This window comes from Mixophyes fleayi, chromosome 4, assembly GCF_038048845.1.
Source record: "Mixophyes fleayi isolate aMixFle1 chromosome 4, aMixFle1.hap1, whole genome shotgun sequence".
In the NCBI taxonomy this organism is placed as follows: domain Eukaryota; kingdom Metazoa; phylum Chordata; class Amphibia; order Anura; family Limnodynastidae; genus Mixophyes; species Mixophyes fleayi.
Window position 1 is genome coordinate 283,074,305 of NC_134405.1, and position 14,976 is coordinate 283,089,280.

General features: G+C 36.3%; 1 protein-coding gene across 3 annotated transcripts in view; it reads right to left on the bottom strand.

Moving 5' to 3' along the window:
* Nucleotides 1-14,976, bottom strand: part of KCNIP1 (potassium voltage-gated channel interacting protein 1) — a 692,067-nt gene that overhangs the window by 54,369 nt on the left and 622,722 nt on the right. For all 3 annotated transcript variants that reach the window (XM_075209806.1, XM_075209807.1, XM_075209805.1), the window contains one exon: nt 2,534-2,658. In XM_075209806.1, the coding sequence (XP_075065907.1) occupies nt 2,534-2,658 (125 nt within the window). The remainder of the gene's footprint in view (nt 1-2,533; nt 2,659-14,976) is intronic.

Below are 14,976 nucleotides of genomic sequence, written 5' to 3' on the forward strand. Positions count from 1 at the left end.
GTTGGTGCAACATAGGTTGGTACTGAATTATCTCACCTCTATTACTGGTGGATTCTGTGTGACTTTGGCCACCCAGTTTGGTGTCAAATGTTGCAAGTACATCACCAATAATACAGATGACCCCAAAGAGGTTATAGACCGGAAGATGGATGAAATTCTGCAACTGAAATGGGAATTTCGAAGGAACCATAATTCTTCATTATATGAGTTGGGGGAAAAGGTGGCAGGTTGGTTCTCGTGGTTGAACCCTGTGAAATGGTTCTATGGTCTGGGGGAGTGGGTACAGGAAATGGTTGCTAGCGTAGGTAAGCTCCTTCTCCTTATACTGGGTGTCATTTTAGCAATTTGTTTATGTGTCAAATGTGTTCCTACTGTGTTGAAGTGTGGAAAACAGTCTTCTGGGAGAAACACTGAGAACGAGACTGAAAGGGTGGTGAGAGATACCGAGATCATGGTCTGTGAAGAAATGTTATATAATCCTGAACTTGAAACGGTGATTATGTGACAGTTTTTACACCTTTGTATACATTCGCACAAACACACACGTTTGTAAATAGTACACATTAATTGTAGTTGCATCACATAGTTATTTATGTCGAAATATAGTAGCGTTTATGTGTAATATTATAAGTTTTATGCATATTAGTAATACACATGGTACAGGTTAAAGGAATGTGTCATGTCTGGTATCATATTAATCCCCTTTACATCAGCAGCTGTCCGGTTAATTCGCACATTCCATACTCTAGTTATTGATGTTAGGGAATAAACCTTTAATATGATGCTGACTATAAAATGCTAATGGACTAGTTGAAACTGGAGTCTTGGCGTGAAAAATGGGGCACATCCCCTGGAGAGATGACCCCCACCTTTGGATTCTTTAGTTTGAACTAGCCTATGATCTGCAATCCCCTGGACCTTCCTGAAGCCTGGACCAATAGAAGCAAGCCACACCATCTGCATTGTTTTACTGTATTTCTGTTTGCATATAAGCAGGAGCTTTTTATCTAGTGTTCAGTCATCTTGACCACAGACTTCAGGCCTGAATGACTGTTCACTGGATCCAGAGCGCCTGCGATAAGTAACGGCTGTACTTATTATTATTATTCTGCTTGAATTATTCTGCTACTTTTTGAGAATAAATATTTGTGCGTTGGAAACACAAATCGAGATTCGGCAATCGTTATTGGATAGCGACAAAACGTGCATAACAGACCTAAAAAGATGTATGGGATGGGTGCTATGGCCTGGGAAAACACCAGAACAAAAACATGGGTGTCCAAGGTTTTAATTTCAGAAAGATTGGAGCTCTTAATCACACATTAAGAGGTAGGTGGCACAATAATCGAACAGTGAGAGAAGGAGGGGGCATATTTAATAATCATCACATTTTGTACGCAATCATTTTCAATCCTTATCACAATGATAAGGAATGAAAGATTGTGACTATTTATCAAAATAGTTTTTTTGGAACAGCAGTCACGATAAACTGCTGTCCCTGTGAACACACAAGTGTACCCATCTCCTATCTCCTCTATGGTCACTATCGCCCTCTTGCGATAGTAACCGGAGGGCATAGCAAGTAAGATGCGGTGAGGGATCCAAAGATCCGTCTACCACAATAGGCTTAAATTGCCAACACGATATTCATATGGTGTTAGTCATTGGGCACAAATCTTAGCTTTTTTGGAACTTGTTAAACTGCTTTTGCATTTGATAACAGTGGAACCGCAGCACAAATCTCCAATATCTGCTGTGATCCTTTAGTTATAAATAAAGGCGATAGTAAAAATTGTGATGGTCCCCAAAAATTGCAGTTTTCTGGGGATAAGGAGCTTGTTAAATAGGTCCCATAGTTGCCCCAGTATAGATATACTCTTAGAGCCTATCTAGAGCTTCAAAATCCAAATTCAAAATTGTCTCTCAATTTGGGTGTGGGTATTCTAAGTTTATTTTGGACAGTGTGCTCCAAATCCAGCATTCCCTAATATTATTGGTTTAGGTTCAATGCACTGAATCTTATACACTAATTTTATACACTAAATATTATACACTAATCATGGAAAGACAAAGGAAAAAAAGCGTACCTATAAAATATTTGTGTTTTTCCATACATACATAAATGATTTAATTTGTTGACTGTGTCAAACAAACATTTTGGTATTTACCATTTGTATTCCATAATAATATAGCTGAAATTAATATTTTGTAGTTCAAAACTACAGTACTGTGCATGCTCAATCTGACACAATTCTCATTGTTCACAGACTATCATATGTCATATTTCAAATAGTTGCTTCAAACAACTACTATTAACACAGTTTCACACTTCTTCCAAAGACATGTAAGTGTGCATAAAAATTCTACCAGTTTAATAAAAAGAAATGGGTATTTAGCATTTAAAGAGTATATGGTATTTGTAGTACACCAAGTCAGTCTTGGTACCTCTAAAACAGGAAATAAGTAACTAATTTAATTAGTTGCCTGCTCCTTTTGTTAGCAGTTGCTTTTCAATAAAAAAACATAAACTTACATTTTTGAATCCCCTGTAAAGAACCTGGAGCTCTCTTTTTGAAAAATTAGTTTGTGCCTCAAGTTGTTCTAGTCCTTCTGGTCGATAACAAACTGTTGTCATTTCCAGCTCATCTTCTATTTTGTCTAAAAGTAAAAAACATTACTATTGAAAAAGCAATCAAGAAAGGCAAAAATATTATATAAAGATTTCAAAATATAATTTTTATTTTAGCAAGATATAAAGAAACAGAAGAAGTAATGACATATGTGCATAGGAATCTTAAGTTGCATTTGAAAATCCAAAAGTGGTAATTCAAGTTTAAAAAACATTTAGTACTATGCCATCTTGGTAGTGGTATAAGTGGATATTTAATGACCAAGAGAATATAAAATGGTGAGAAAAAACATAGCTTATCTATCCCTTATTTCACTATCAACAACTAGTATGCACTAAGCAAGAGTTTCTCAGCTTTCTCTTCAAAGCCTTTGTAAGCACAAGTGTAACTAGAGGAGATAGGCACGCTCATCACAGAAACAAGAAGCACTGGAGAGTACATATCCTTTAAAGGATATGTCCATTGTTGTGAAAAATTATGGCAAATAATAAAATGCAAAAGATCCATATATATTTTTTAAAATTGAAATGATATACCTATGTCATTTGTTCATTACATCTACTCTCTAGAAGATACCTGATGATATTAGACTAATGATGCAGCAGTGGTGGTAGAAGCCTTTCCTTTTTCTCTGTAGAATATATGGCCCCCTGAATGAGCAAAATACATTCACACGGGTCAGGTATATTAGATGCTGCCTACTAGAGTAATGTATCTAACTATCAAATGAGCATAGGTATATTATTTGAAAAAAAATCTAACAGGTGAACATATTCTTTAACTACGCCCATCAGACTAGATTCTGAGGAATTTTTAATATATGCAATATAAAAATAATCTAACTGGAAAATAAATGATGCCACATATTTTTTCAAAGTGGTAAGTGGAAAGAATTTGTCTAATATTGTAGATTAGAGAGGGCTGATATTAACATGGACATTGATGGTTTAAAACCGAACACCTTTTTTAAAAAAAAAGTTATTGTTGATCAGTCAAGTTCAAGTTTAGTAGATAATAAATTGTAAAGGGATAAGAGACTGGTATAGCGTGACTGAGTGTGCCTCCCATGGCTTTGTTGGCTATCAATTGCACCACTAGTCCAAATGTATCTTTGTTGTGGCATGCCTGCAGGGACATATAGTATATTGCTCAAAGGGAATTTCTCAAACACAGGAAATGTATAGCTCAATGTTAACTATTTAATTTATGTCAATGTAGTGATTATATTTGGGTTTCAACACATGATTCTTTATATACAACTTTAACATGAGAGTATTTTTATGAAAAGGTTACAGTAATATTCAGTGAGAAAATAAGAACACATGGACCAATATTCATTTTTGGTGAACAGCCAATCACACAGCCATCACATCCATTGTTTCATCCTCACTGTGAGGAAACGGGTTGCTACTGGACTGAGAACTATGTAATCATCACCCGTTTCTCACGGTTTAATGTACTTTTTAATCCTTGGCCCAGTCTAAGTATATACACCAGAGCATCGGTGTATTATGTGTATTATTATTTCATGTTATTAGGTACATTTTTCCCATACTATTACCTGCGATATTTTATGTAGTATAAATATAAAGAATATTGCCATACTGTGTGAAAATAACAGAACAGCAGAAGTCATTTTGCTTGTGCTAGCTAATGTAATTACCATTTGTCTCCAATGTCCATTGTTATGGGGGGGCAGCTGAGATTTGGTTTGTTATCAGAACAATGTCTGAGTTAACTAGTTGGCAGCCCATGTTAATTAGCTAGGTCAACAGATAACCTGAGAGGTAATGAGGTTAGAACTTCTACTCATATGCAATGTGCCTCACATTGTATATGAGTAATATATTGGTTGAAATAGCATGGGGAAATGTATCAATATGTATCAATATAAAGGTAATTGTATCAAAAGGTATCACAGACTTATATTGTGTAACCCTGCTGATATAATGTGTCAAAAGTCTTATTGTTCCATGTAAGCGTGCAGTGTCATTCCTTGATGTACTATTGTAACCCCATGTGTAGTGTATCCAGCCAAAACAGCTAATTGAGTCAAGCCATTCTATTGTCTAATCAAGGTAACAGGGACAGTATGTCTAGCAGCTAAATTGTTGACTGGGAGACCCCTACTGTAAAGGGGAGGTTTGAGACATTTGACCCTACTTCCTGGGTATACAGAAAATAATATAGGGCTAGGAGAATGCCAGTGGGGCTATTCTAGTTTGGAGGATCCTGGTGTAGAAGACATCAGTGAAAAGGACTCTGGGCCAGGCATCGTGGTGCCGCTGGAGGAAACCCTACCAGGACAGGGGCTGTGTGAGCCAGTATCCCAGGCTGGGGAACACCCTGACTGTTTTGCTAATCGGTAGTGGTAATATTGCGGGAGGATAAGACCCTGAAAGAGACAGAGATTATTACTTTGGAGTGCTGACTGCAGGAGACTGCTGGAGGATACATGCTACCATTTACCCTGTAACTTGTGAACGTCTTGTGGTGTTGTGCTGTCGTAATAAAGTCTTATTTTGGATATATCCTGGTCTACCCAAGTGAGTTGAATCCCACAGAGGGTAACTTCCATCCCAGCTAAGGGTGGTATCCTCACACTCACTTAACCTTGTACCACTGTGATTGAATAGAATGGAGGTGCAAGCTGGTGTACCCACATGATTTGGGTATTTAGATCATGACATAATTTGAAACAATTAAACTTTGGGTCATATTCCATTAGGTCCCGTGATTGTTGTTACACTCTGGAACAGGCAGCGAAGGTACTACGCGTTACTGTAATAACGTGAATTTTACTTCGCCTCCATAGGGTTATGAAGGGAAATCCACGTTGTTGAGGTACCATATTATCTTATGTAATGTGCAGCCACATAACCATAATCTCCAAACCTAATTGAATATGCCCCCAGTCTCTATTATATTAATTCCTCTATTGCATCCACTGTAGAATTCAAAATGGTATAAACTTTCTTCTAAATAAATGAAGAACTAGGAAATACATTTGTAGCAGTATTGAATGATGTTGGTTAATTACTTGTACTGTAGCATTGAAAGATAGCATATTGTAATTGTTAGAGATCAGCTGTTTTTTTCCTGCATCTTTTCTTTTATTTAATCCTGAGCTATAGTGCAGGTGTGCCTTCCCCTGAAAAGCTGAACTATTTAAGACATCTCCTACCTGCATAAAAATAAGGGACTGTTCGTAAAGTTAACAGATAGCCACATCATTTCCTTTAGGATATTTGGGTCTTAAATATCAGATGAGGTATGGTAGAGATGGTAATAATGCAAAGGTATTTACTTGTAGAGATCTTTTAGGGCTAAGGTTTAGGTAACGCTGCAGAATACATATGTGATCGGAAGAGTTAGTTAAATGCTCCATGTGGACTATGTTAGAAGATGGTCATGTTAGTTTGCAAAATACTTTGACAGAGAGAACTTTTACACACAGTACATAATATTCTCTCTATGTCTCCCCCCCCCCTTTCCTGCAGTTTTCTCACTTATCTAATAAAGATTGCAACACCCCTCATTACATCTAGCAATGACTAATATATTTGTTTAAAAAAGCCTCACCCCTGCATAGTCAACTAAAGGCATGGTAATAAAAATATCAATATCTCACTTTTTTTATTACTGCCGTATTACTTTAATATTGGTATATGGCACTTCTGTAGGGCAGATGGAGCCAGAGTTGTGTGCCCCCTACAGTTCTGGGCCTTATGATATTCCAACACTGCTATAAAGTTCCAATGTGCAGTAGTACCTTTTCCAAATACTGTCAATTTACTGCTAACGTCTACCATTTATGACAAACAATAGTGTGCTGTCTACTTTGTGGGAGGTTACTGCTCTACATTGAGATCCTTGCACATACAGGGAAATGTCAAAATGACTAATTATGCTCTTAGTTTGAGATTAAACGAGGACTTTCCAATCTGTGTTCTATATAAATGAAATCCATACTAAATTACTAAAGTACTTTGCATTACAAATTAAGTAATTCACATTTAATTGAATTTTTACATGCTCTTCAAGGTTGTTAATCAAATACCAAGAATGAGAACATGTAGGGCATCACCAATAGACTCATGACATGAATCTTTGCGATAAGAATAATAGCTTTATCTTTTCTGCAATTAATCATATTTACTGGTCCTTGATTTATGGAAGGAGCAATTCTTATAAATGTCAACATGCTTTATTACTTTTAATTATATTCAAAATTGAATACAGATAAACTATAGTATGAAATAAAAGTAAAAAAAAAACACATTAAACATCTTATTTGACTATTTGACAAAAAGTACTCATGAGATTATGTATCCCTAGAACAAAGTAATTATTTCTAAAGTAAAGCAAAACAAATAATTGTAACATTTGGTAATGTAATTCTAGACTGTTTACATTGCAGGGTCCTAGTATGACCACCGTGGTGTTCATACTAGGAATCCTGACGATAAGCAAATAAGCAGACTTTATGCCCAAATGCATCTGACTCCCTCTGACCTGTTACAACTTGAGAAGTGGAACAGGGGAGGAAAGGGGTGGACAAGCATAACCCATGTACAATCATGGAATGTTCACACAGATAAGCTCATTCAGATACAGACATTTGCATAAATATACATGCTTTCAACCATATCTTTTGCACTTGCTATAGGGCAGGTGTAAAGCCCAGCTGAAAATGATGAGCAAGGCAGCATTAGCTCAGTGGTTCTTATTGGATGATTGCCAAATTACGTGCATGGTTGACACCACTGTAGTGATCAACCACAACTATAAAAGATGATTAAATGAACACGTCTTAGTGGAACTTTGACAAGGGTATTCGCGAAGGTACGTAAAGGCTGTTTATACAGTGTGTGCAGGATCACGCATGCATGTAGCTTGCTAACAAAGCAAACTCCGCAATTTATTATTTACTAATTACAGTGAAACATGTTGTGCTGGGCTTATAACACTGTGTGGTTATTCTGCATCCATGTACTTTGCAAATATATGCAAATTTGTATTTTTTTTCAAATATTAGAAAGGTGGTCATTTATTTAGGACAAAAAGCATTGAGGATTTTCCCATAGTAAGCATTTTTATATTTACAATACTTTTAGCAGTAATAACTACTTGTATCAATCTTTTTTTTTTTTACTACATATTCAAATTTGTAGAACATTTATCTAAATATATATATATCTGTTTTATTTGTTTCCACCCCTCATAGAACTAGTTGGCCTGCGCTGCAAGACACAAATGTGTAAAGAATATTTTATGATGCTGGAGAAAGAAATTATTTTTGCAAGGGAAAACCTCCAAAGAATGGAAGATTTAATAAAAATTGTTAAGGGAAAATTTATAATTTGATTTGGTTTAGCTTTTTTATTTGTTTTATAATGTTAACAATTTTCTAATATTATAATTGTTGTATACAATTATAAAATCTATATAATATATAACTAGTGAATATAAACTTATTTTATTAAAAAAAACTAATTAATTTATTAAATATATTTTGATGTATATAATTTGTGAGAAATGATAAGATAGAGGTGTAATTTTTATAGTGAAAGTATAAAGGTTTCTACATTGAAAGGGATAATTTGTAAGAGCCAGCAGTGTGATTTGGTTAATGAGTATAATTGAGCATTATCTTAAGTGTAAATACGCTGGTAGTAAAAGTTATGCATTTTCTCCCATTTGCAACTTCCACCTACATGTGTGTCTCTGCACATGGGTGGAAGTACACTCTATTCACACTGAACTTGCGATACTTTCGGCTCTGAATACGGGTGCATATGCACCATAGTTGCGTAATTTTTGTTTTGTTTGTTGTAAACAGAACTTGCATTGAGCTCTGAATCAGGACCCTAATACAAGCAGCTTCTGTAGAGCTGTAAAATAATGGTTTATAAAGGATGACACATACAAATGCAGGCCTGTGCAAAAGGTAGAGATCCATTACAATCAAAGGTATTTATTCATTGTTTTCACTTTTTGGCGGTAAATATATCAAACTATAATTTTTTCATTGATTTAAATTGCAGCAAATCGCGAGAGGTAACTGACAATTTTACGTGCAAAACCGCCATATGTATTAACCTTTGATTTTGACTTTTCAAAATGTAATCTCTGGCGATTTGTATGGATTTTAAAACACCTATCTCCCCCTTGTTGTAGTCAAACTCGCAGGAGATTAAACACAAACTCGCCTGAGTTTCAACAGAAATGGAAAGAACAGAAATAAAAGCATATTGTCTGAGCTATCTGGTCAATGTTAATATAACAAGAGGCACAATGGAAGTTTAAATAAAGCATGTTTCTGTTGTAGTTGGGCAAAAATGATTACTAATTTTCTTATGGGGACAAAATATTTTATGAATAATTTAGTGGATCAAATTTAATTAATGATTATTTGTAGGATATTTTTTTTTTATTTTATTACATTACAGTGGCTTAATATTTCATCACTATCATATTTATATTTTTATGATGTGGCAACACATAATATTTCCTGACCATTAAAAGTACATACTTGTGGCACTAGAAGTGTCAGCATGTACATGGGCACTTATAATGCCACAAGTATATATTTTAAATGGTATCCCCATCAAGAAATATTAACTTCATGAGAAAAAAATATTGCCCCACTGGCAATTAGATAGTAAGCCAATATAATAAAATACTTTTTTTTTAAAAACAATACATGTATTAATTGGAATTAGAATCCTACCTCACATGTAGAGGAGTGAAAGATCATGGCCCAGCAGCTGGAACAGTAATACTAAAGCACAGTGCCTATAGCTCCTTTCAAATAGGTTTTGTGTTGTGGTCCACAGGTATTTAAACATGTAAAGTGATATAACCCTTTCTATTGTTTTTGATAGTAATTGTCTAGCTAATTTTTACCCACTTAGTGGCAACGGAGTGCCAGGCAAGCCAGTCAGCTAAACATTAATCCTGAATCTTCACAGGTGCAGGGTGTGTAGTGCACATGGTCTCATGAGTCAAGGGGGATGCACACGTCTCCTTTTATTGTGGGCCTCCTGCTCCCACAGTGACATGGCCAGTGACAGCTTATAACATGGGTGGATGCAATCACCTGAGACCTAGATCAGTGCAGGGGCTCAGAGATACAACCACATCCACCCATACTTAAAATAGCTGAAAGGAAAAAACACCAACCACCGCTAAAGTATCAAAACAGCAAAACAGAAAGTCCCTAGGACTCCCCTTCTATGTCAACCAAATATAAGCAGCCACTGTGGGAAAACTCTTGTGATTGACTTTCAGGTTTTTCATAGGGGTTTCTATTTGAAATACAATGGATAAAAAAAAGGAAGAAAATAAAAATGTATTACTTTTTTAATCCTCCCCCATATGCACATATAGGTAGCCCAGATCTAGTTTCACTATAGCAGGGGCACCCCAATGTCTCTCTGCTATAGTGCAACTCAGCCCAGACTCTCTAGTGATGAGGATGGTTAAGGATTGGGCAGTCTGAGAAGAAGACAAGCAGAATTGGTGAAGAGCATGCATGTGGGGTACAGACTGGTGTTTATTGAATTTTTTTCCAACTGCATTCATAAGATACTCCTGCCACAGCGTCAGACCTTATGAGATACACTGTAGAGCTATGTGCATAAATAATGTATGCATTATTATTGATTGATATTTCAATCATTTGAAATGCACATTATTAATAATGAGTATGATATGGTGCAGCTTTTGAGCCAATCTGTGTTTTATTGGACAGAAACAGTGCAAAACAAATATCCGTACATTTCACAGGTGTGCATGTAAACAAGTCAATACATCAGCTGATTAGTTACACACCATTTTAAAAAAAATATAAAAGCATCCATCAAATGAGGTATAATGTATTGGCTATGGTAGCAGTTTTTGCATCGCACATAGTTAAGGCTAAATGAAAAGCTGAGTGTTACTGTGATACCCAGAAACTGCAGGTCATTAGGACCCAGTGGAACAGGACTGTTTCACAACATGATACAGGAAGGACTCTAGGGCCCAGAAAAAGTCCATTTTGTAAGGCAGCTGGGGAGTTTGGTGACAAAGGGCTAGATTTACTAAGCTGCGGGTTTGAAAAAGTGGGGATGTTGCCTATAGCAACCAATCAGATTCTAGCTATCATTTTGTAGAAGGTACTAAATAAATGAAAGCTAGAATCTGATTGGTTGCTATAGGCAACATCCCCACTTTTTCAAACCCGCAGCTTAGTAAATCTAGCCCAAAGACTGTTATGAGGAGGAACCTCAGAGTCGTGAAGATTGAGGAGACATTTTGTGAAAAGAGACACGTTATCTGCTATGTTGTTGTGAGGAAAAATCAGGCAAGTGTTGTTGCTGAGAGATAGACTGTTGAAGAATGCTGATTTGTTTTGCCAGCCAGAACCCTCTATTTGTAAAGACTTGAAGACAAGGACTGATAACATTGAGTCAGATTGGAGCTGACACCTATCTACACAACAGGAAAGAGGTCTGTTTAATCAAGTTGATTGTGTATTCTCACACACTACACAATAGAAGTTATGTCCACTTGTCTCTCTGGACAATTATTCCAGACATTTATAATACATAGGGCGTATTAGTCTTTAGTGAGCTTGACAAAATGTTATTAAAAATTGTTTCTGTTTAAATGTAGAAAGCACTAGGTGACTTGTTTCACCTAGTATGTGATTGTCCAACTTGACAAGAGTGTTGTCTCAATACCAACAAACTTTGCTGCAGAAAATGTTGTTACAAGCATGGAATCAAAACATTTTTCCTGCTGCTCCTAATCACTGAAAATGTGCATTTTACAGGTTCATTACAATGGTTAATTGAAGATGGAATTACCAAGCTAAATTGTTAAAAATCTGGAAAAAGCTGTTGGACAGCCCAGATAGGTACCCAAAGTTTCAATAGCCTCTTAATTCTCCTGCTAATCATTCTTATCTAGTTCAACTACCTTCTGGGTGTTCTGGGTGCTGAAACATTATAGTACCTATTAGATATGTATACAAATCTGATATTTAATATGTTTTCTATTGTATCCTTGGGAAATAATAATTTTCTTTATTTGCAGTTTCTACACAAACTGTCCCATCTGTGTTAGATATTTTAAATACCTTTTTACACATTTTATTAATTTACACGCCTTTACTCCATTCTACAGTGGTGGTATGTATTTCATTGTGCTACCATTATATTTGATTTACAATTTGATGTGAAAGTATATTTTAGCAACTATTTGGAGTCTAAATTTTCAGAACAGGGTTCATTCCACCTAATATGAAATAGCATGTGGGAAATTAAGGGTCAGAGCAAGCCACTTCACAATTTCAACAGCCTTTTACTGTTATGATATATAACTTTCAGCATTTAGATGTGTCTGTTATCCTTATCCTTATCCTTAGGCCTGATTCATTAAGTCAATCTGTTTTTATAAAAAATGGACAAAAATTGCACACATATATGCCTGTATTCAACTACAAGTGGATCTCAAGAAACTTTTCCACTTGAATATGGGTATAAGTGCGCTCTGGCTATATGATACTTGCTGCATGCACACAGACAGAACAGAATTCAGGATACACACATCCATATGTGCAATATAAAGTCCTATCAGAACGCACATAATAAAATATTAAAAACATTAACACCTGTTAATACTATAAACATTAACAAAAAATACATGTACTCGTCTTCAGCGCACCCTTAATGTTCATTGCATACATCCATTCCCTCCCCCAGTAATAGGTAAAGAAGGAATGAAGGGAGGAGTGTGGAGGTGTGGCAACATTTTTTGGGACTTTATCTTGCAGCTATAAATGTCTGCAAGATAAAGTCCCAAAAAATGTTGTCACCACAGGTTGTGGCATACATCTAAACTGAACACCACATAAAGTATATTGATTTTAAAATAATTTTACACACTACAGTCACTAAAATATTTATCGTAACTAGTCATATGAAAATCCAGATACAATACAGATTTCAAAATCCATAGCAAGCAGAACACATTATACATTATGCAGGGTATTGTGCATCTATCTACTCAGCACCCTATACTGTATCATATAACACACCAGAACATAGTAACATATGCTGTTACACACACTACACAGCCATAACTTCCCGATATTTTACATGTGCCAAATATACAAATTGTTGAACGTTAGATGCATGCTTCCATGCAGAGAAATATATAATAAAATTGATTGTATACAACTATAAACCAGGCATAGTATCAATCTCCTAACATAATATAGGTTGATGTTATCTATGGTTTATGGTGCCTGAAAAAGATGCAGGAAGATCTTGAGCCTAAAAATCGTCTGCCACACCAAAAGAGTTAACAGTGATCCACTTCCCCACATACAATGTATGCATAAGGGACATACATTACAGTACACTCCACTAAGCTGAATGGGATGCACACCCACAAAATAAGCAAACTCCATTGGATACACACACACCGAAAAAACAACAAAAAATGCACTTTGTTACCACTGAATAAGGTTTCAAGGTTGTGCACAAGCACCTGCATTCTGCAGGATGTGAGGACACAGCAGCAAAAGTATGTTCTGGAAAGACTCATAACTCAGGCAGAGGATATACACCGGTGGAAAACTCCTGAATAGAATAAGCCTGAAACTGGCCATGGACAACTCAGAACTCAGAATCTAGGTTAGGCCTGGAACTGGAAGTCGGTACCCCGAGACAGAGATGGCTCCAGAAATTGGATGACTCAGAACAACAACCTGCTACCCCAGATAGCCAGTAGGATAGACAGGAATAGATTGGTGAGAGGAGGATCCACACAGAAGGTAACAGCTGAAATCTTAATGCGAGCAGATATAATGAAGGTGAATCCACATGAGGAATAAATAGCCAAAGTCTTTACTTTAGCAGGTAGAATGAAGCCAAAATCACACAAAGGGTTAATGGTTAAAGTTTGTATAACAGCAAGCAGAGGGAAGTTGAATTCACACAAAGGGTTAATGGTTTGAAGTCCATATAATAGCAAAAGGATGAAGCTGAATTCCCACAAAGGGTTAATGGTTTGAAATCAATATATCAGCAACAGGATGAATCTGAATTCACGCAAAGGGTTAATGGTTTGAAAATCCTATAACAGCAAACAGTATGGATCTACACTCACTCAGAGGGTAAATGGTTAAATGGTTGAACTTCATATAACAGTAAACAGGATGAAGCTGAATTCACATGAAGGGTTGATGGTTGAGATCTGTATACAGCAGGCAGAATAAAGCAAACAAATAGCAACTGTGGTATTCTGAAACCTGGAACTAGGAAAGTGTTGCACTGGCAAATAACTGAGTGTAGTAGGAGACTCTTATAGTCTGCAGAGGAAGCCAATTGGTGGAATAGATCAGGTGTTCAGCAGGATGTTTTAGCAAATGTCTCACCCAATATGACAGCCTCCAGTACTGCAGACAGAAGTCACGCTTGTCCCAGGAAAGAATGCTGCATTCGACCAGGAGGGAGATGCACGGTGATATGGTACCGCCGAGTGATGTAAACATGACTAAGACCCAGATTTACGACAAATACAATACAATAACGTGGCCAATCCTCCCCTGGCCAGCCACCCGCAAGTTAATGCCCTGAGTGGTGTCATGTTTCAAACTGTCTTAGTTTTGAACTTTCTAATCAATAAGTTGTCATGCAAGCAGTCCAAACATCCAGTGTTTTACAATAGTGACAAGTACAATATGTAAGGTATAAAGGGCCTGCACTAACTCCAAAGAGGGGCTCCAATCTGATCAAAAAGTAATTTTTACTGTATTTACATATAAAATTATAAAGTAATCTATAAGGGAGTAAAAGAATGAATTGGAAATCCATCTGCACACTTAACAGCTTTCCTCCTCCACTGGGTACTTCAATTAATTGATAAGTGCCAGAAGCTAAAATAATTACCAAACAGTATTAATATCCCTATGAATATACTATATAATTATATGTATTATTCAATTTATAAATTCAGTTATGGTTTTTTATCTCCTTACTGAGATTCAGCACAGCACTGTAACCATTAGCACTGTAAACTTTATTGATCCCATTATGTCTGATCAATGTTGCATTGTGCATAGCAAGTAAATTCAGTTTTGGGTGGAGCTCCTTATGTTAAACATAAGTGCAGAAAATTACTTACCTGGGAACCAAGAATCAAACTGATCCAACAAGTATCTCTGAGTCAGCTTTGGTCGGGGAAGGCTGTCTTCGCTCCTGCCAGTACCATGTTGTCATTGGCCAATGTGCGGACTATATGAAAGAAGGCTGCATCAGCAGGAGTGAAGAGATTTGTTTTCTGGGGTACA